Source organism: Neurospora tetraspora, assembly GCF_033439725.1.
Source record: "Neurospora tetraspora strain CBS 560.94 chromosome Unknown B0H65scaffold_4, whole genome shotgun sequence".
NCBI classification, from domain to species: Eukaryota; Fungi; Ascomycota; class Sordariomycetes; order Sordariales; family Sordariaceae; genus Neurospora; species Neurospora tetraspora.
Genome location: NW_026944386.1, coordinates 3,697,701 through 3,717,242, shown reverse-complemented (window position 1 = coordinate 3,717,242; position 19,542 = coordinate 3,697,701). Strand labels below are relative to the sequence as shown.

General features: G+C 47.4%; 5 protein-coding genes across 5 annotated transcripts; 4 read left to right on the top strand and 1 right to left on the bottom strand.

Moving 5' to 3' along the window:
* Positions 1–184: 184 nt before the first annotated feature.
* Positions 185–2,662, bottom strand: B0H65DRAFT_425606 (uncharacterized protein; the record flags this gene model as incomplete). Its single annotated transcript, XM_062824589.1, has 1 exon — positions 185–2,662. One exon carries the CDS (start codon positions 2,660–2,662, stop codon positions 185–187), a length of 2,478 nt encoding a protein of 825 aa, XP_062682075.1.
* Positions 2,663–3,167: 505 nt separating this feature from the next.
* On the top strand, positions 3,168–4,168 carry B0H65DRAFT_206791 (uncharacterized protein). The gene is made up of 4 exons (XM_062821877.1): positions 3,168–3,348; positions 3,406–3,520; positions 3,587–3,775; positions 3,836–4,168. The coding sequence occupies exons 1-4, from the start codon at positions 3,314–3,316 to the stop codon at positions 3,977–3,979; spliced, it is 483 nt and encodes a 160-aa protein (XP_062682074.1). The 5' UTR covers positions 3,168–3,313; the 3' UTR covers positions 3,980–4,168.
* Positions 4,169–4,357: 189 nt separating this feature from the next.
* B0H65DRAFT_509168 (uncharacterized protein) lies at positions 4,358–5,017 on the top strand (the record flags this gene model as incomplete). The annotated part of the gene is made up of 1 exon (XM_062828286.1): positions 4,358–5,017. One exon carries the CDS (start codon positions 4,358–4,360, stop codon positions 5,015–5,017), a length of 660 nt encoding a protein of 219 aa, XP_062682073.1.
* Positions 5,018–5,302: 285 nt separating this feature from the next.
* Positions 5,303–6,726, top strand: B0H65DRAFT_425853 (ZPR1 zinc-finger domain-containing protein; the record flags this gene model as incomplete). Its single annotated transcript, XM_062824600.1, has 2 exons — positions 5,303–5,440; positions 5,497–6,726. The coding sequence occupies 2 exons, from the start codon at positions 5,303–5,305 to the stop codon at positions 6,724–6,726; spliced, it is 1,368 nt and encodes a 455-aa protein (XP_062682072.1).
* Positions 6,727–15,201: 8,475 nt separating this feature from the next.
* B0H65DRAFT_549156 (uncharacterized protein) lies at positions 15,202–18,363 on the top strand (the record flags this gene model as incomplete). Its single annotated transcript, XM_062829630.1, has 2 exons — positions 15,202–15,428; positions 16,215–18,363. 2 exons carry the CDS (start codon positions 15,202–15,204, stop codon positions 18,361–18,363), a joined length of 2,376 nt encoding a protein of 791 aa, XP_062682071.1.
* Between the last annotated feature and the right edge of the window lie 1,179 nt (positions 18,364–19,542).

Below are 19,542 nucleotides of genomic sequence, written 5' to 3'. Positions count from 1 at the left end.
CCAATTGTTTTGCGTGTACGTATACAGGTAGGTCATGTCAACCTTTTTGTTTTAATGTACAAGAAGCCAGCCCTTCATTGCTTAGCTTGGCTGCATTTATAACCATCCGTCTATCCAGTCCATCCGGTGTCCTTTCACAGTATCCTTCTTTGCCCGATCCCTCTCCCTTTGCAACAATGCGATTCTATCTTTGAACAGATGCAACCCTTCTCAGGGGTAAATACGACGAGAGACCTCCTGACCTCCAACCAAAGCCCAGTTTCCTCCTAGTCATCTCGGCTGCTGCTAGGTTATCATTAGCCGTAAAGGCAGAGCTCGCCTCTCTCTGCTGCTGCTCTATGTCCTGCTCTTGCTCTTGCACCAACCTCGGCTTGGCAGTAACAGCAGCGACCGGCTTCTTCTGATAACTCCTCAGGTGTTCCTTGGTCAAAGCCATCAAATGCGGCACCGTAGCCGTCTCCCTCGCACCGTGACGAATCTCAGCCGCCGTCTGCGCCGGCAACGCTTCCATGAGGATATCCGCCAGCTGGTCATCCAGCTCCTCTTTCCGAGCAAAGCACGCGGCGACCGCATTGAGGCCAGTGTTGGGTGTGCGCATCTCCCGATCGTACTTGAGGCGCTTCTCCAGGGGCACCTCGACGTCCCAGTGCTGCCGCCACAAAGTCAGGGGTCGTACGTCGCGCGGAACGGTAACGGCGAGGATGTTCAGGATCTCCTCGGTCGTGGCCTTGATGGCTTTCTCGGTGGCTTCTACTTGCTCGGTGAGCCAGTCTAGCTTGGCTAGGCGTTGGAGTGCCTTGGCGCGCTCCTCGCGCTCGACTGCGCGCGGGTTTGTGGGGCTGATGAGGTTCAGGCTGGTGATGGCGCGGTCTAACCGGTGTTCGAGATGCTCGTCTGGTTGCGCTAGCAGAAGATGCTCCACCTTGGGTAGAGTTAACCTGAGCTGGAAGATGGTTTGCACCGCTTCTCTGAACCAGATAGAGGTCGCAATGCGCTCGAGACGGTCGTTGCCCTTAGGCAAAAGGTAGGCTGGTGACGTTGAGTCTGTAACGGCAGAGTTGTCGTAGAGGGACTCTGTTGACCTCGCGTACCGGATCTGGAGAACGGTCCGTAGTTTCCTTACAGTCTTGAGTGACAAGAAGCTTCGCGAGAGGATCATGGTCGTTATGGCGCCCACGTGCGACAGCAGTCCATCGACAAGCACACGAGTGGCCAGGTCGTCGACAGTGTTGCAAATGGCATGCAATAGTTGATCGAAGAGTTCAGCGTTAACGGTCCACCTCTGGTCGAGGCAGGCAACAAACACCTTTGCGGCATGTCCGATTCTCCTGAAGTCGATGAGGGCCTCGATGATGGCTTCCAAAACGGGCTGCTCCAAATTAGCACGCTCGACGACTGTACGACCGTTGGCTAGGGCGACATCCGACTCAAGCGCCCAGCGCATGAGCCCACGGTCTTGGTATACATCCGAGATGGACTTGCTGCGCATATTGAGGCCTCGAGGGTCGCGACCGATGAGGCGTCGGAGAAGCATGTGGAAACCCTCGGCATCTCTCTTGCAGCGGTAGTGGTGTATCAGACAGAGTATCGTGCCCTGGGTGGGCCGGAGACGGCTCTTATGTAGGAAATTGTCCACCACGGCGCCAGCCAAAACATGCTCGCCGATCTGAGTAAAGCCTGCTATGAGCATGTTGTAGTTGTGAATTCCCGGCGGTACGGTGTTGATGAGAAGGTTATGGCAGATCTTGGCCACATACTTGTCCCGGCTTCGAGGTCCCTTCCAGTCGGCCAAGATGTTGCACGTAACTTGGTTGAAGCGCCGGCGCGCCTGGATTGTCATGGTTGGATCATAATGGGCGTGGTGGAACCTGGGATAGCCGTCCTTCTTCAGCATCCGTGTTATACTCCAGGCCGACTCGGGATGGTCCTTGGGAAGGTATGACTTGATGCCCTGCATCTCTGACGCCTTGTAGGCGGCTTCCATGAGGTCGTCCACAAGGTCGGTGACCATGTCGATTTGCTTCTCCATCTGCTTCTCGTTTCGAGGTTCCCGGTCCTGGTCCAAGGTCTCTGCCGCAACTTCTTCAGACGCAATGATTTTGTCACAGTTGACGAGACCTTCTCTTCCCATACAAAAGTCCTTGCGCGGGTCCCTCCATGACATGCCAAGGGAGTCGCGCAGCTTCAAAACAGCGGCTCTCTTCTCGGTAGCGCTGGACGCCAGGCTCCTGACTGAATCGACATGGTAATCGCATATAGACTCGAGCACATCGATCGTTGGCTGGCTGCGGGTGCGGAAGGGTTCGGGTCGGCGGGCGGCAGGTGCTGAGCCGACAAGGCGAAGGAGGTCTCCGTCGGCGGCATCGTCGACCATGAGGGTGGCCAGGTTCTTCTTTGCTTCATGGATCTTGCGGTTGAGCTCGCGGCGGCGCCGTTCCTTGTTCTCGGTGTCGACGACGACGGCGGTGGCTGCGAGAGCCGTGTAGCAGGCGGTGGCTACATTGCTGCCGAGGGCTTTCCTGTTTCGCTGGCGGGCGGCGGATCGGGCGTTGGACTGGGCCTGACGCACAGCTTGAAAGTTGTTGAAGCTATTCGGAGCGGGCAGACAGGAGTGGCAGCGACAGCCCCGGAATTGGGCTACTGTCGACCAGATCCCCTGCATCGTCGGGGCATGTCTGGTCGATGCGTCACGGCATCAGGGCAAGGGGAGGGCGGGATTTGTTCGGTAACTTGTCGGCGGGTGGATTTGAAAGCTCGATTGAGAGGTCCGTCTAGGGTGGGGCGTTTTGAAGGCATGTCCAATTCCCTCGGCCGGGCGTGTTGATTGCGCGCATTCGCATCAGAGGTCAACAAAGCTCCCATTTAGGGTAAGGGGTGCTAAACCCTTAGGGTTGACATCAGGGTTGCAGAAGGAGACCGCGGTGCCATGTTGGAGGCTATCTTTTCGTTCCATGTTACTATCCATGTTGAGAATTCAAATTTCGCAGAGAATTAGTCCTTTTCTGTTCATTTTTATCACTTTAATATGTTTTGAAAAGCCTGAATATCAGGTCTGGAAGTCTTCCTTCAAAGACGGGAGCTCCCAAAGCTCAGACCATCTCTGAAGCTGGAGCAACAAGCTGGATGTGGGGCTAACAGCTGAGAGAGCTGAGAAGGTGCCCCTCCACCGTCACCACGCAGAAGCCGGCTGGCAGCTCCCAATCAGGCAGAGTCTAGAACAAAAGGTCACTGAAGATATCACCTCCGCAAAAACTTCAATACAAACAGTGAACATACGTATTCTCTAATAATAACACATCTAACGACAGCCAAAATGTTTGCGCTTTACCTTACCGCTGAGCTTACTGGGTGAGTGAACCAAAAGTCTGAGGGAAAACGAGAAGTCAACTTACACCAATCTTGTAGAGTCACCAACCTCCGCCCTGACGACAGCGAGGGTAACCCGTTCTGGTACACCTTCAAGGTTCAGTGCACCTCCTGCAGGGAGGTCCATGACAAGCCCGTTGGCGTGAGCCGTTTTGTAAGTTCCATTCAGACCATCATCCCCAGCAAAGCTGAAGCATTCTCTTGCTCACACATTCACCAGGAAAACAACGAGATGAGCGGCAGCCGTGGCGAGGCCAACTTTGTGTGGAAGTGCAAGAACTGCAAGAGAGAGTCGTCGGCTTCCATCAAGGCTGCGCCGGCCGCTTATGAGCAGACGGAACCTGCCAAGAAGCAAAAGATTATCGAGTTTGACTGCAGAGGTTTGGAGTTTGTCGAGTTCCAACCTGAGGTTAGTCCATGTCCGGTGTCTGTGTGTCAAAAGCTCAGAGTACTAACATCAGATATGCAGGGCGCTTGGCTTGCCGAGGGCGTTGACTCCAACACCAAGTTCGCCGACATTGACCTGACCGAGGGTGAATGGTTCGATTACGACGAGAAGGCCAACGATGAAGTTAGCATCAAGGAGCTCAAGTGGGAGATCAACCGGGCTTAAATCCGTCAACTCCCTCTCATCTCTTTTGACAACATCCAGTCCAACCCTAACCCTCAACCTTCAACCTCACTTGTGATGATCTGTTGATGCGACTTGTTGTTTCGTGATTGGAAACGAGGGTGGTGGGATTGAAGAACAAAGTGACATATAAAACGTTATGCAGACCGAAGGGACCGCTGGTGTTTTGATATCCCCTTGGTTTTGAGTCCCTTGATGGGTAGACGTTGGTCTCTGCCAAAGCCGTTCATCAGGAACCAGGTGGCCCGTGCATCGACCTTCGTTTCTCTGTAAAAATCCAATCGAACAATTGCTTCACATCGATTTCCATCCATCAACCACCGACATCCGACCTTATTGTCCAACGACACGGCGGAAACGATGAACGGACCATCTTCAACCGAGCTCTCAGCGACGCTGGACTTTTTAACGGACGCAGCCCATCTGCTGGCAACGACAGCGCCAGAGACTTCGGCGTTCCTCATGAGCCAAAGAGGCAACCTGATGTTTGAGAACGAACTGCCCCAGTCCGACGTTCAGAGACAGCACGTCTGCAGTTGCTGCGGCCATATCATGATTCCCGGTCACGGAAGCACTTTGAAATTTGAACACCAAAAAGCCGTCCGCAAGAGATTAAGAGCAGGCCAAAAGTTCACCAAGACGCCTGTCCAGACGAAGCAACAGATTCAAGAGTCTCGCAAAGGGCCAGTTAAGCGCATAACATGCGGCCACTGCACAAGGCAAACTGAGATCAAGTTCCCAGCCCCGGCTCCTATCTCGAGGCGCAGCATCAACTTGAAGACTCAACCACAACAACAAGCCCCAAAGACAACAACCGGACTAAAGCCAAATGCGGCGCCTACCCTGGGATCTCTTACTGCGCTCTCCGCACAAAAGCCAACCCCTTCTTCCAGTGCAAATAGCAAAAAGCGTGCCAAGTCCAGGAAAGCCGGACTTCAGGCCTTGCTCGACCAGTCCAATGCGTCCAAATCCTCGAGGCCTGGTCTTGGATTGAGTCTGGCCGATTTTATGCAGAAATAAATACAGAGACGCATGGGCCACTGTTTATTACCGTAATGCCCGGTAAAGGCTGGAATGTTCCCGAAGCTTTGGGCAGTGGCTCCATTGCGCTGGGTCAATCTGGGCCCGTCCGGGGTCAAGCTTATGTCACTTGCTCCACCCCCTTGAAAGAATGCCCCGCCAAACCCGATCGCCAATTGCCCCTCCAAAATTTTCTCCAAGGTCCCTATAAAAGTCGGCAGCTGCTGATCCATCACAACGGCCGTTTGCGACAATCCACACAGATATACCATAACAACATACACAATGCCCGAGGAAACTTTCACCCCCATTGGCCAGAAGGTCGAGGATATCGCTCCCGGCGCCGTCGAGGCCCAGGCCGAGGATGACGAGCCCCGCGGTGTCGAAGAGATCGAGTCTCTCTGCATGAACTGCCATGAGAACGTGAGTTGTCGCAAACAGTCGCGCCCTTCGAATACCGGCTCACAATGGCTCTCTAGGGAACAACACGTCTTCTCCTTACCCAGATTCCCTATTTCCGCGAAATCATCATCATGTCCTTCTCTTGCGACAAGTGCGGCTTCCAGAACAACGAGATCCAGCCTGCCGGCACCTTCCAGCTCAAGGGTGTCCACGTCGAGCTTCGCCTGACTCAGATGGAGGACTTCGCCCGCCAGGTCGTCAAGTCTGATACCGCCACTGTCAATTTCATCGAGCTGGACGTCGAGGTCCCCGCTGGCCGCGGTCAGCTTACCAACGTTGAGGGTCTTCTGAGCACCATTATCGACGACCTCGAGTCTGGCCAGGCGGACCGCAAGGAGCAGCAACCCGAGGTCTATGAGAAGATTGAGGAGATCATCAAGAAGGGTCGCAAGATGCTCGCTGGCGAGGCTTTCCCCTTCCGTGTTTCCGTTGACGACCCGGCCGGCAACTCCTTCATCACCCCCGACATGCGCGACGGTGTTGGCAAGTGGGAGAAGCGCGAGTACCTCCGTACCAATGAGCAGAACGAGGCCCTCGGTCTCACCGACACCACCAACGAAGGCCTTACAGAGACCGGCGACATCGTCCCCGACACCGTTTACGCTTTCCCCGCCACCTGCCCCGGCTGCATGCACCCTTGCACCACCAACATGAAGATGGTCGATATCCCCCACTTCCGTCAGGTCGTCATCATGAACACCACTTGCGACGACTGCGGCTACAAGTCCAACGATGTCAAGACCGGCGGTGAGGTGCCCGAGAAGGGTAAGAAGGTCACCATCAAGGTCAGGAACTCGATCGATCTCGCCCGCGACATCCTCAAGAGCGAGTCCTGCTACCTCGAGTGCCCCGAGCTCAACCTTTCCGTCAACCCCGGCACCCTTGGCGGCCGCTTCACCACGGTCGAGGGTCTCCTCACACAGGTCCGCGACGACCTCCACAACCAGATCTTCCAGATCGGCGCCGAGGACCCCGCCGCCGTCCACGCTGGCGACTCCCTCCCCGCTGAGGAGAAGGCCCGCTGGGACAAGTTCTTCACCGACCTCAACGCCGCCATCAAGGGCGAGCGCGAGTTCACCATCATCCTCACCGACCCCATGGCCAGCTCCTACGTCCAGAGCTTGGCTGACGACCCGACCCAGCCCGATGAGCAGATGACTGTGGAGGAGTACGAGCGTACCGATGAGGAAGAGGAGGAGCTCGGTCTCAAGGACATGAAGACCGAGAACTACTCTGCGGATGATTAAATCAAGAAGGGCCACTAAATGCTTGGTTTCTTTTTGGCGGGGAAGGGAGAAAGCTTAATGAATCTATACCACAGCGACGAAGGTGTTGTCTACTTTTTTTTGGGTTTCTATGGGTTCTCAAAATATCGGGGCATGGGTTGAACCGGGAGTTTAAGAGATGATGCATGCATGATAGCAGTCGTCAGTCATGTTTTGTCATGAGAAGATACCACGATCGATTTTCTTTTTATTTTCTATTTTCCTTTACATATTAGGCGTCTCAAAATGGATACATACTACCTACCTACATATCAATCCTTTCTCTGAAAATGCCTCCTCGTGTGTACATCTGGCACGTCTTTCGGCACTGCTCTGGGTCGGATATGACCCCCCCCCTTCTTCTGATTTTGCCATCTTTTGGACAATGGCCTGGCGATACCGATGTGAGGCACGTCAGAATAATTCCAGATACTCTCTTATGGATGAAGAGATTGGTAGCCTCCAACCTTCGGGTACGCGACCCTCGTTCTCCTCTAGTATGCACCCATTTTCGTGGGCTCTACTACACCTTGGAGAAATGTGCGTTCGATTAAAGATTCTCTTACTACCAACAAGTTAGACTAAAGTCACTTATCCTCTGCACCCAACCGCTCCAAGAAACGTTCAGCTTTCCAGGTATAGTTCAGTAGTCAGGTTTCTATCCCATTGTGTCTCGGTTACAAAGCCCAAGTACATGCATGATCTGTTCGCCGTTGAGTCATAGACACCAACCAGGTAGACCAAAGGTCGAATCAAAGATTACACATGCCTAGAGGTAGGTACCCAGCTCTTGTTCACACAACTTTCAATTCCCGGTGCGTGGTATCTCCCAGGTTGTATGTATGTATGTAGCACAAAGCGTGGCTTAGGCAGATGTCACTAAGAAGACAAGGAGAGTTAGTTACGTGACATCGATATCGGCCGAAGTGTCGTGAAGAGTTGCTATTTTTTTATTTTTATTTTTTTGTCGTGTCTAGTCGTTGGTCAAGATGGCAACTAGACTAAAGCTCCGAGTGGCTAGTACGGTCTGATCTGTACGTTGAGATGCTGAAGGCAAGAAGCGAAAGTACGGATCGAGGTTTTGAAGTCGAGGTCCATTGGATTGGAAGCTTGGGTAGAGTGGAATTGTTAGGCAGCATTTCAGGCAGATGGGCAACAGCACGTTATATAGCGCTTCATAGACGCTGATGGGCTGTAGACGCTAACAATCACTAACATATTGAGCAGCAGCATCAATCCGAACTTAACGACAGAACACTTCATTCACTTCAGTTAAGAGTGACAGCTGTCTCATGAAAAGTCGTGAAAGTCGTGATCGCAAATTCGCAATTGGAGCACTGGGCACACGACCAATCACATGTGTAACTCCATGATGATTAAGAAAAAAAAACGTGATTAGCGAATCCTGCACCACGGCCGATGCGAGTGGTTTCAGAGCCCCGAGCGAGATGGATGGATGGGAGGTTATCGAGATAAGGCACCACCGTTCAGGTCGGTATTGTCAGATCCGTCTACGCGAGACTTTGTGAAGTTGTTCTGTGAACGAGTTGTTGTACTTACTAGTCCTGTGCCTTGCAAGTACGGTGTCAGTCCCCACTTTAGAATCTGACCGCCACATACACATATGTGCATTAAAGTAAATATATTAGACTTTTAAGATCTATAACTCTGTCGTTTTATATTCGATTTGCACTCAAATTTGACGATTCTAACCGGATTTTGAAGGCGAGAAGATCTAAGATGGCTACAGTGATAAGGCACTATACAAATGACCAGCAGCGCCAAACGATATACGTAATACTGGTTATTAAAGAATATCTTCGAAAAATCGTTTAAATAATCGGTATTAGTGAACAATAAGTTTGGCGATTGAAAAAGATATACGATTTAATTGGCAACCCATATTAGAAGGCTCGTATACTTTAAAACCATATTTTGCTAGCGTCCTGGGTTATAGAGGTTAGTATAGTTATATTTATACGAGTGGCTATGGATATATTTAATTTACGATCTCTAGGAAGTTACAGAGCTATTGAACGAAAAATCGAATTTATACTTCGATGAAATATAGTATTAGTTCGCTAGCGAATATAATATATATATATCGCCTTCTATAATATTGCGTTATTTTAAGAAGGTTAAATAGATTAATAAGAGGATAGTATATAGAGCGTTTTAATATAGCGATCTATTAAGATTCGATTGGTTGAAAAAAGTTTCGAAGTTCTTTATAGAAATGTACGTCTTTTACAATAAATTTAACATCGATAAGAAGGATGGTACCCGTTGTATAGGATAGGCACTAAAGGGTATATCTTTATAGGTAAATAGCGCCTTTATTAGAGGGAAACGGTTTTATTTATTGTTAGTTATAACCGTTAATAGTTTTATCGACGTAATATATTATAAGGGAGTAATTAATATTAACAGTTTCCTAAATTGGTTAGAAATACGTGTATTCTTTAAGATGAATCCCTTTCCTAACCGCTATAGTATATTGGTAATAGATAATGTATTATAGTATAAAGTATAGTTTATTAAGGATGTGTATGCTAATTGCGGTATATTGCTTTGGTTTTTGCCCCCTTGCTCCCTAGATTTTAATCTTATTGAGGTATATTTTAGCGATATAAAGGCTTATATTAGGCGCTATTATTAGTGGGCTGGCGGTGATCTATTAGGCTAAATAGAGTTTAAAGATTTCCTTTTAGGGGTAGCGAGAGCAGTAGGGTAGGAGGTAGAAGCTATATAAGGATACTACCATTAGGCGAACGTACTTTATAACGATTTTAATAAAGTTAGTAAATTTAAAGATTATATTAAATTATATGGGGATTAATTTTATAAATTGTAATTAATAGGGATAATAGTATAAAATATTATATTATATAGTAAATGTACAGTATTGAATATAGTTAGAATTGAGTACAATTAAATAATATAAAAATGGCGCAAATATGTAATAAAACGAATAATAACAATAAAGACCCCTAAAGTATTAAAAATATTAGAAATCTCTCAAAATCAATATAATTTACTAGTATAATATTTATCTATATAATAATCCCTTATATATATAGTCTCCTTTTTTAATTTGTATAATCCTCCTTTTTAATTTGTATATTTATTAAATTTCGTTATCGTCGTCGTCGTCGTTTATTTTATCAATAATTGCGTCGGGTTTTTTATTAATACGCGAGCTATCTTTTAAATTAGTCTCTTCGTTATTAATAAAGTTATTAAATATTTAATCGTCAATATGAGGAGGCGCGTAGGTATTATCGAAGTTTTACTATAATAAATTAGGTAGGAGAATATTTATATAATATAATAGTTAGTAATATACGTAATTATAATTACCGATACGAGAATACTTATTTTACGGTTATAATAGTACTTTGGGGTCGACCGTTTAGAATTCCTATGGCGGCGGCGGTACTAAAATTCTCTAAGGTATTAGAAATAACGACGACTGTTAGATATAATTACGTTCGAAGTGGAAGTATTCTTTAATCGCCTTTTTAATTACGAAATGAATACCCTCGTCGACTCTATAAGAGAAATACTAATTTATAGGGAGATTGCGTATTTAATAGAGGGTAAACTGCCCGGCTATAAGGGATTTTTGTATACTATAGAGCGAGTTCCTTAGTACGTTATTTTTACTAGACTTAGGCGTGTATTTAAAGATAAGGTACTTTATAAAATCGGTAACGAGGGAATTAAACGGTCGGTTTAATAGTAAGGATAATAGAGGGAAGGAAGGTTAAGGTTCGCCGCCGTTACTAGCGCGAGAGGTGTTAGCGCGAGAGGTGTTAGCGCTAGGTAAAATAGGTAAAATAAGTTCAGCTACTAGATCTATGCCTACCGTCCCTATATTTATACTTCTATAGTTATTAAAAGGAAGTATAGGAGGTAAGGCGGGCAATATTCTAACGTTAATATTAATAATTCTATACGTATTACTGTTAATTTAATAACCATTTTAGAGATTAAAGTTAAATATTTAGGGAGGAGGTACGTATAAACCGTTGTGTTTACTATAAAGAGGCGTTGTATATAGGGGGTAAAATTGTTAATGTTCCGATTGCCTATATACCATTGTGCTTGTTTAAATTTAATAATTGCTATTATTAGCCGGATTATTAGGATTGAGCTATTTTAATACAATTTTAGGGAGTAGGTTGGTAAAAGTGGCCTTCTTTATAATAATAATTATTATTTAATCCTTTAAATCCTTTACTATAAATACGTAATAGTAGTACTAGTTAGAATAAATAAAATATTAATAATATTAATACTTATCGCAATAGTTTTTATATTAGCGACTGGTCTTATATCCTTATAATTTAACTAATTTATTGTAAAATAGGGTAATTAATTCCCTACCCTCCTTTTATATTTTATATTTAATCTCGCGGTTAATATAGAACTCTTATAATATAAAGTTCGTAATCGACTTCAATTTACTACTAGACTTGCTAACCGATTAATTAGCCGACTTAAATTATTTAGAAATATTGGCGGGTATTACAGTAAGTATAAATAGTTAGTGGGAGGGATTTCAAGAAATCTATCGAAGGGAACTAAATTAGGATTGAAAGTAATTACTACATATTAACCGCTTATTAAAGGAGGTAATATGTAATAATAATATAGGTATATTAGTTATAAAAAAAGTATAAGGTTATTATAGGAGCGGTAAATAACTATTAAAAATTTGAAGATAGGAGGTAATTATAACGAAATATCCTTTAAATAGCCGCCCAATTAGATTACGTATTACCTTCGAAATATTATAATACTTAAAGGGCGCTGTCTAGCCTTTTTACTCGTTCTATATTAGTATAATACGAGTTTAAAAGAGTGTAATGCCTTTCTTAGTTTCGTAAATATTAGTAGTCTAGTTTAAATATTATACAATAATTCTAAAATTTAAATTAAGAATCTCATATTCGTTACGGGTAATATTAAGAGAATATCTTATATCTTCCATATTCGATGCGTAAATTCGTTGCTAAATATCTTATAATTACTTTCGTTAATAGTCTTATCGATCTCCTTCTTGATTATAATCCGCTCGGTTAAAATAGAATTAAATAGCTTTCCGGGCTTCTTAACGAAGTTTTCGTAATTAAAATCTAATAGTTATATTCCGTTATATATAAGTAAAATATTTAAAAAGTCGGGGATCGGTAGTAGTTTTAGGGCTACTTTAGGCTTACGGGATTTTTTAATTTAGGGGGTAGTAATATTAGCCTGCTCGTTAATTTTAACTTCGTTCTATAGTTTCTATAGTGGTAAATATATATATTTTTCGTATAATTTGCGGTTAATATTTATAGTCGTTTCGGTCAATACTCTTTCTTTATTTATAGCTGAAATCTTTCGACGAAGAAGGAGTTTTATTATTATAGTAATATTAATTTAATGTAGGGGTTTAAGAGTTCGAAATAATGTAGCGGTAATTGGAATAGGGGTTTGATTGCGGATTTAAGGAGGAGGAGGAGCGCGAGACGAAGTAGTTAGAGGAATAAATAAAGGAGTTAAAGTAATTAAAATAGTTAAGACAATCGAATAAATTAGGAAGGAGGCGGCTAGAATTCTAAATATAATTTATAAGCTATTCGAGGAGGCGGCAGGTGTAGAGGAGATTTTACGTTATTTACTAATAATATTAACCTTCTTTGGTTTCAAAGTATTACTGCTATTTAATGTAGAATTTCGAATAATAATATATAAATTAGGTTTAGTTAGCTAAGTTAATTAGGTTGGCTCTAATTAGGATTTTATAATAATTATACCATTTATAGTATGCGCTATTAGAGTAGGAGTCTTCTTATTATCTCTATTTTCGTTTTTTAAATTGGCGTTTATACGAGCTATATGGGCATTGGGCTTCGAAAGCCGCTTCGATCGTCAGGGTTTATTACTGTCGTTAGAAAGTGAGCGCTTGGAAGGTATGATTAAAGCGGGCGCGGTGGTGCCTAGTACGAATTGTATATAGTATAGATTGGCCTATTGATTGGGACCCTTTAGTATTGATTGGGACCCTTTAGTATTGATTTTAATTAATTAGGGGGATCTATACAAGTATAGAGTAGTAATCGGATTATAAATACCCTTAAGATTAGTAATAATATAGGTGTTTGAAGATTCTACTATTATCACGTATCGATGGATTTACGATGGGTGTGTATGTGGCGGTCAGATTCTAAAGTGGGGACTGACACCGTGTTTGCAAGGCACAGTCCCACTTGGTTAGCTCTGCTCCTGTGACTCTGTTAATCCAAGAGATGAGTGGCTCTTACGGTCTAAACCTTGGGCTGAGTGAGGTATTAAGTCCACTTCGAACCACTTGGATCTGACTGACTGACCGACATGTCAGAGGAAGAAAATGGAACTCGTTACGTGTAACCCCCTTTGGAGATCAGCAAAGCAGCCAAGGCCATTGAGAACGCGGGCGGAGATTGCGTCTTTTGCCCGAGCGAAACAAGACCTTTATCTGTCGGTGTTGTTGTGTACCTAAAGCCACCACATCCACATATGTTCGACGGACGAGTCGACGAGTCGAGGACAGTGAATGAATGGGGCTGCTTTAGTGTGCCGTATCGGATTTCGACTATTTATTACCTACTATACCCAGCTTTACCTGATGTCCCTTCGGGATTATCGTGATGGGTTACCTTAACAGTCGATGTGCACGATGAAGCACCTACCGTCGGCCGGGGCTGCCGTCATGCTGATGAATGTCGGTCGGGTACTTGATGCCGGCTAACAAACAATAGCGGTGATGGAAGTAACTCCTCACGCTCCTCTCCGCCGCTTTCTGATTGGCTGTTAGATGTTGTCGTCAATTAAAACAAGAGTTCGAAAAGATTACCCACATCATCCCCGTCTTTTTTGGGAAGTCTTTTTTTCCTGTGTTCTTGTTAGCGATCATGGCGGTCTTTTGATGGTTTGATGTTGGAATTGGGTTCTTAAGGTTCCTCAACTTGAAGTCAGACGAATAACTTGCCTCTGGAGATGGAATCCTCGATCCGGTCTCCACTAGCAGTTCAACTGTGGCTTGTTTCTTTGTTGATCGATTGATGGTTTCGACGACATGAAAACTGACAGGCCAGAGCGGGCACCTATAACAGGGGGTCAATATAGTCCTAACAGTGCTCTGGCTCAGAGGGGCAACTGTTAGTTCAAGTCTTGGATTCCCGGTGCAAGTCCGCAACACCTTGACAAATTCGCAATCAGATCTGCTGCGTTTCTGTCAGACACGGTTCCCGGTCTGTTTCCCAACCTTTGCATTCTCTCTTCCATTTTTCTTTTCCGCCAGACTCTGTGACTTTTCGGCCTTAACTCCTCCAATACTTAGCATTTCTATCTTCCCCACCGCCAACTCTTCGCCAATCATCGTCTTACCTCAGCATTTCTCTCGTAAAATTAAGACAACTCATACTCTTTAACTCCAGAACTCGCTTTTTCCTCGCTGATCCCAAGTCAATTACTCTTTGACGACGCGTTACTAAGCAACTACCGAGATACTGTGTCCGGTGTTCAACAGTCTTCTCTCCATCTCCACACATTACAGGAGCTTTTGCGTACTCTCGATTTACTTTATACCATCCATCCCTCCCTTAACTTCTCGATCGGGTACTGGGCAAGACAAACAAACAACACGGAGGACACGCGACACCGCTAGAACCGCCTATCTCTCAAGTCCACAACTGCGCTTCATTACAAGAAGTCTGCAACACCAAGTTAAACCTGTCAAACGATCCCAGGCTCTTTGGTTAGCTCTTCCAGCTTTGACAAACCACCTCAATTCAGCTTGTCAAAGCCAACAGGGAACCTGGGTCTTTTAGCAACCTGTCTACATTCTCACCAACACTCTAGCTGATTGGGTCCTCCCTGGCGTCCCGGTTATCTCTGACCCCAGAGGTAGTACCATTCTGTGCTCGTGTTGTGTTGGTTGTGGTTGTTGGTGGTTCAGGTTGTCGAGAAGGACGATTGCCACTTCTTCCGGAAGTCTCTTTTTTGCAACAAGGTAATAAACGACCCTTCATCAAGTTTCATCCCTTGCCTCGAGTTTCACTTATACCTACACTATCTGTTACCGACTTTGGCGTAACTTTTGCGCCGGCTGCATCCACTTGCTCCATTTACCAGTGTCCTTCTTCACCTTCTCTTGCTTTCTAAGCTTTTTGTTGCCGTTCCTTCCATCTCATCTTTTTACTGGCCACCCGGCCAACCGGACCACATTCACTCAACACTCGCCTCCCACACAAACACCACAACCTTACAGATCTCTTGGCATCCCGGTCCTTCGTTGCCGGCCGTTTATTTTTTTTTCCCTTCACTTTAATACTCAAGGCAACTGGGGTATTTCTCCCCACACCCAAACACAACTGCCGCTCTTCAACCTCTCCACCATCCTTCCTGACAACGCCTCACCTGCAAATCATGGCGGACATGGTTGACACAAGCAAGCCCGAGAAAGAGGCGGGAAGCCCCATGGCTGTCCAAGACAAGTCGGAGCCAGATATTGTCGTAGTCGACAGTGACAGTGATGCTGAGGTCGAACCTCAAGGCACAGTTGCCGAATCTCCTCAAGCCGAATCTCCTCAGACAGAGATTCCCAACTCCCAGGCAGAGACAGACGGCAGTGTCAGTGGCAAGGAGAACGAAAAGTGAGTTGGTGATTATTCGGAACTCAAACTGAGGCGGGTATTGTCTCTGCCGGTCGAGTTCTTTCCAAGATCCACCCAAACAACGAACGCTCTTCTTCCCGTTCCGTCTCCCAGTCGACCCTCCCCTCCAACATTGAACTCCTTTGCGCCTTCAACCAACAACAGTCGACGGTTGGGTCTACCAACTGTCAACAAAAACAGCTTGGCTAACATGGATTATCTCATTAGGGCTGCTAACACTGTTCTTGCACCTCTGCAAACATCAAGGCAAGTTCACTTCCTTCCTCGCCTACCCCTCATTCCTTCCTCCACTTCTGCATCAGAATCCCTTTGGTCGCGTGGAGGGGTCCTACCGCGCCTGGTGGCAGCAAAGACACCATGTACATTCATGTGGTTGGTTCCCAAACGGTCAAAAGTCTGCCTGTTGGTAGTCACAATCGCCGTTGGCTGTCAGACCCTTCCCTTGTTGATGGCAGCCTAAGAGAGTCACACAATGCCTTTCTTGAGGCCATCTCATGTGTCATCTCAAGGGCTTCATAGTCATCATCCCTTGCCCGTTCATTTTATTTTCATCCACATCTCATTCAGTTACTACCTTCTTTCACTTGTCTTATACCCTTCACGCGCATTGTCATCGTATCGCAACACCCTGTTCTTCATCATGGCCAGGTCGAGGCGTATTCGCAGTTGGTCTGTGATATTCCCTCGGCTTCTGAAGACAAGCCCTCTTTACAACTATATTAAGCCCATCTCAAACCAGGAACAACCTACTAACTCCCTCTACAGCGCCGAAGACAGTACCACCAAAGGCGCCGAGATGGAACCAAATCCTTCCGACACCGTGGTAACTCACGACTACCTTGATGACGACGACAACAATGATCTCACACCACCTCCCGAGAGCCCTACCCCGCCCCCGAGTCACTTCGAGGACACAGTCAGCCATTCCTCTGAGCTGCCTGTTGGCGCTGAGGATGAGATAGTGGTCAACAACGCGCGCGCCGTCGAGTCGCCCGCACCAGCTGACCAGGAAGATGTCGAGATGGCGGACAGCGAGGAGAAGCCGCGCAGGCTGGTCGTTCTCAGCTCTAAGCGAAAGCGAGCAGGCACCGGCGAGAACATTCGCGACGACATCTCCGAATCCCCGGCGGCCGAGGAGTGGAAGCCACGCAAACCTCGTAATGGACCGAAGAAGACGCATGGAGTCGGCAATGTCAAGAGTGTCAAGCTCGGCTACTGGAGGGATTCGATCGCGGAGGACAAGAGGGATGCTCACTCGGTCATAGGCTTCATCGATGTCAGGGACAGATTGCGTACCAAGATCGAAACCGTCAGCAGGGACGGCCGTAGCCTCATTCATCGTTATCCGCTCCCGCCTGGCCCTGGTGGTAGCTGGGTTACTTTCGACAAGATTGTCTTCGACCCTCACCTGGTCAACCTCGACCACTTCCAAGTCAAAGAGTACGTCAAGGTCCGGTACGAGCAGATGCAGGCCAACCACCCGGACGTCAATTCAAAGGAGGCGATGCTCGAAGCTGTTCAGCAGGCCATTGCCAGAGTGGTCGCCAACCCACCCCCCGAAACCAACGCCCAGCCCGCTGTCGCGTACGGCCCTGATATTCCCGAGCATGCCATCACCAAGCCCGAGCCCAAGAGACGCAAGGTCGTTAGTGCTGCACCTGTCGAAGACGTTCTCACCGCCGTCGACATTAGTGGTCGTCCATCGAGAGTCGTGGTCGGCACCTGGAAACACTCCAGCGCAGCTAATCGGAAGGATCGGCACGCCGTCCAGGGCGTCTTGGCTCAGAACGAGAATTTCCGCTGCAAGATCGTCAATAACAACCCTGACGGTAAGGAGGTCGGTGGAAACTTCCCGCTGGGCGCCGGTCAGATCTGGTGCCAGTGGGAGGATGTTGACTTCCTCGATCACCTGCAGGGTATGAGCAGGCCCCAGATCAAGGAGTACGTGCGTGTTCGTCAGCGCATGATGGATCTAGGCGAGCTTCCGGAGGACAGAGACAAGAACGATCAGCTGGCAGTTGAAGAAGCCCTCAGGCGTCACGCCCAGGGCTTGTCGAAGGATTTGACCATTGACCTTGACTCTTCGCCCGCTTTGCCCATGAGGGGTACCCGCCAGCAGCAGGAGCAGGCCACGAACGGCAACATGAATGGTGGCTATGAAGAGATGGAGGACATCGAGAGACCAGCCAGCGTCCCGCCGCCTCAACACCACGAGAACAACTTCCGCCCCATCCGCCAGAGCACCCGCGCCCCCCGCCACTCCCTCCCGGACGTCCAGCTCCGCGCCGCCAACCGCGGCCCTCAGCAAACCGTCGTCGACCGCCTGGAACGCACTAACAGCATCGCCCAGCGCGAGATCGCTCGCGTCGAAGCCAGCCAGATGCGCGCCGACCAACGCGCCGCCAACCGCGGCTTCCACACCCCGGCCATTCAGCCGTATCCCATGCACCCACCCCCCTCATCCCATTCACATCATCAACAACAACAGCAACACCTCCCCCCCTACGGTGGCGGTGGCAGACCATCCTCAGCATCCGCAGTTCCCTCCCGCAACGGCACCCCCACCTCCTTCCCCCCAGGCCACCAAGGCCTCCAGCATCCCCAAGGTCCCAACGGCGGTCCCAACGGCAGCTCAGGCCCATACGGATCCGACCGCAAATCTTTGTTTGATGACAACATCCAGCGCCTGAACCGTGTTTGGGCCGCGCAGGAGGCCAACAGGATCAAGTTCAGCGCGGCGGCGGGCGAGACCGTGCCGGGTATTAATGACGCCAAGATTTATGCGGGAATCAAGTACGAACGCAAGTCGAGCGGTCCGTTTGAGGGCAAGCTGGTCAGCCAGGGAACGATTATCAATATTGATGGGGAGGATTATGTGGAGTATCGGGTTTTGACTAAGCCGAGCTTTTTTTAGGGGGTTCCTCCTCCTTTGAGGGGGGCTGGAAAGCAGGAGGTGGTGAGGTTGAGACTGATTGAGATAGAGTAAGTGTGAGAGTATCAAGAGCTTCAGTTTGTTTAAGCTGGAATGTGGAATTACAGGGAACAAAAATCAGGGGATGGAGCCGCGGAGGCTAGAGGAAATGAAGAGGGGTTGAAAAGGGGGAGATTTCGCCTTCGGGATGGAAATGCTGCTGCGGTTCAACGAGCATGCATGCGCGGAGAGAGAGGATTGGGTCAGCCACGCTCTGCCTGGGCTTTGTTGCTCGGGCAGACAAGTCGTTCGACCAAACTCGTGGATTCCTCCGTGTTCACAAGAAGAAAGCGAAGGCTGAGCTGGCAAGGTCAAAAGAAAGCCCACTCATATTCACCAGGCTGCGAGTGCAAGGCTACACCGCTGGTACTACCAGTCTAATGGCTTTTCATTTGCGGATGGCTAGTGGTCAACGCAGCATCGAAACCATGGAGATGGCGATGGTGGTTGCAAAAGCCATTTATGCACGCAGCACAGCGAAGGAAAAACAACATTGATCAGCGCCGACATAGATAGGTAGCATGATCAGGTAGTATAGCCCTTTTCCTATTTTCCTTATCCTGCTTTTCTCTCTGTTTTCCTTTCGTTGATTATCAGTTTCGTTGAGTTGCTTTTCATCTGACTTTTTCAGCTTTCCTTTTTTTCCCTTTCCCTTTGCGTTGTTGTTGACTTGCAAGTTGCGCAGTTATACCCGTTTCGTTTCGTTGTTTTCATTCCATTATCAGGTACTACTGGACACTAGGTAGCGTTTGCTTTTTCCAATTTTCCAGATCAAAAAAGTTCGGCGGGTTTGGTTGTGGTCAGGTTAGGTTACGTCAGGCGCTTTTACATGGCATCATCGTTTTAGTTTGCATTTTAGCTTCAGCAGAGGTTTTCAATTGTATATAGTAAATGTATGAGTTATGGTTCATTCATTTCGTTTAGTCAGGCGTGGAAGGGCGTGAGGAAATCGGAAGGGGAAAAGTGAAAGGGGGGCGAGGTAGGCTAATAAGCGGATAGCATTTCATGGAGTTTGTGATGGAAAAAAGATGGTTTGATAGATGAATGATGAGATTGTGCAACAACAGGATTTGAGGCTTTGTGAGATTTTACCTGTACTCCATTAAGCAGGTGATGTGAGGA

Coding starts and splice junctions, on each gene's coding strand:
- B0H65DRAFT_206791 (XM_062821877.1), top strand. CDS start 3,314: ATGTTTGCGCTTTACCTTACCGCTGAGCTTACTGG. Junction 3,349..3,405: donor CTTACCGCTGAGCTTACTGG/GTGAGTGAACCA, acceptor CCAATCTTGTAG/AGTCACCAACCTCCGCCCTG. Junction 3,776..3,835: donor TTGTCGAGTTCCAACCTGAG/GTTAGTCCATGT, acceptor TCAGATATGCAG/GGCGCTTGGCTTGCCGAGGG.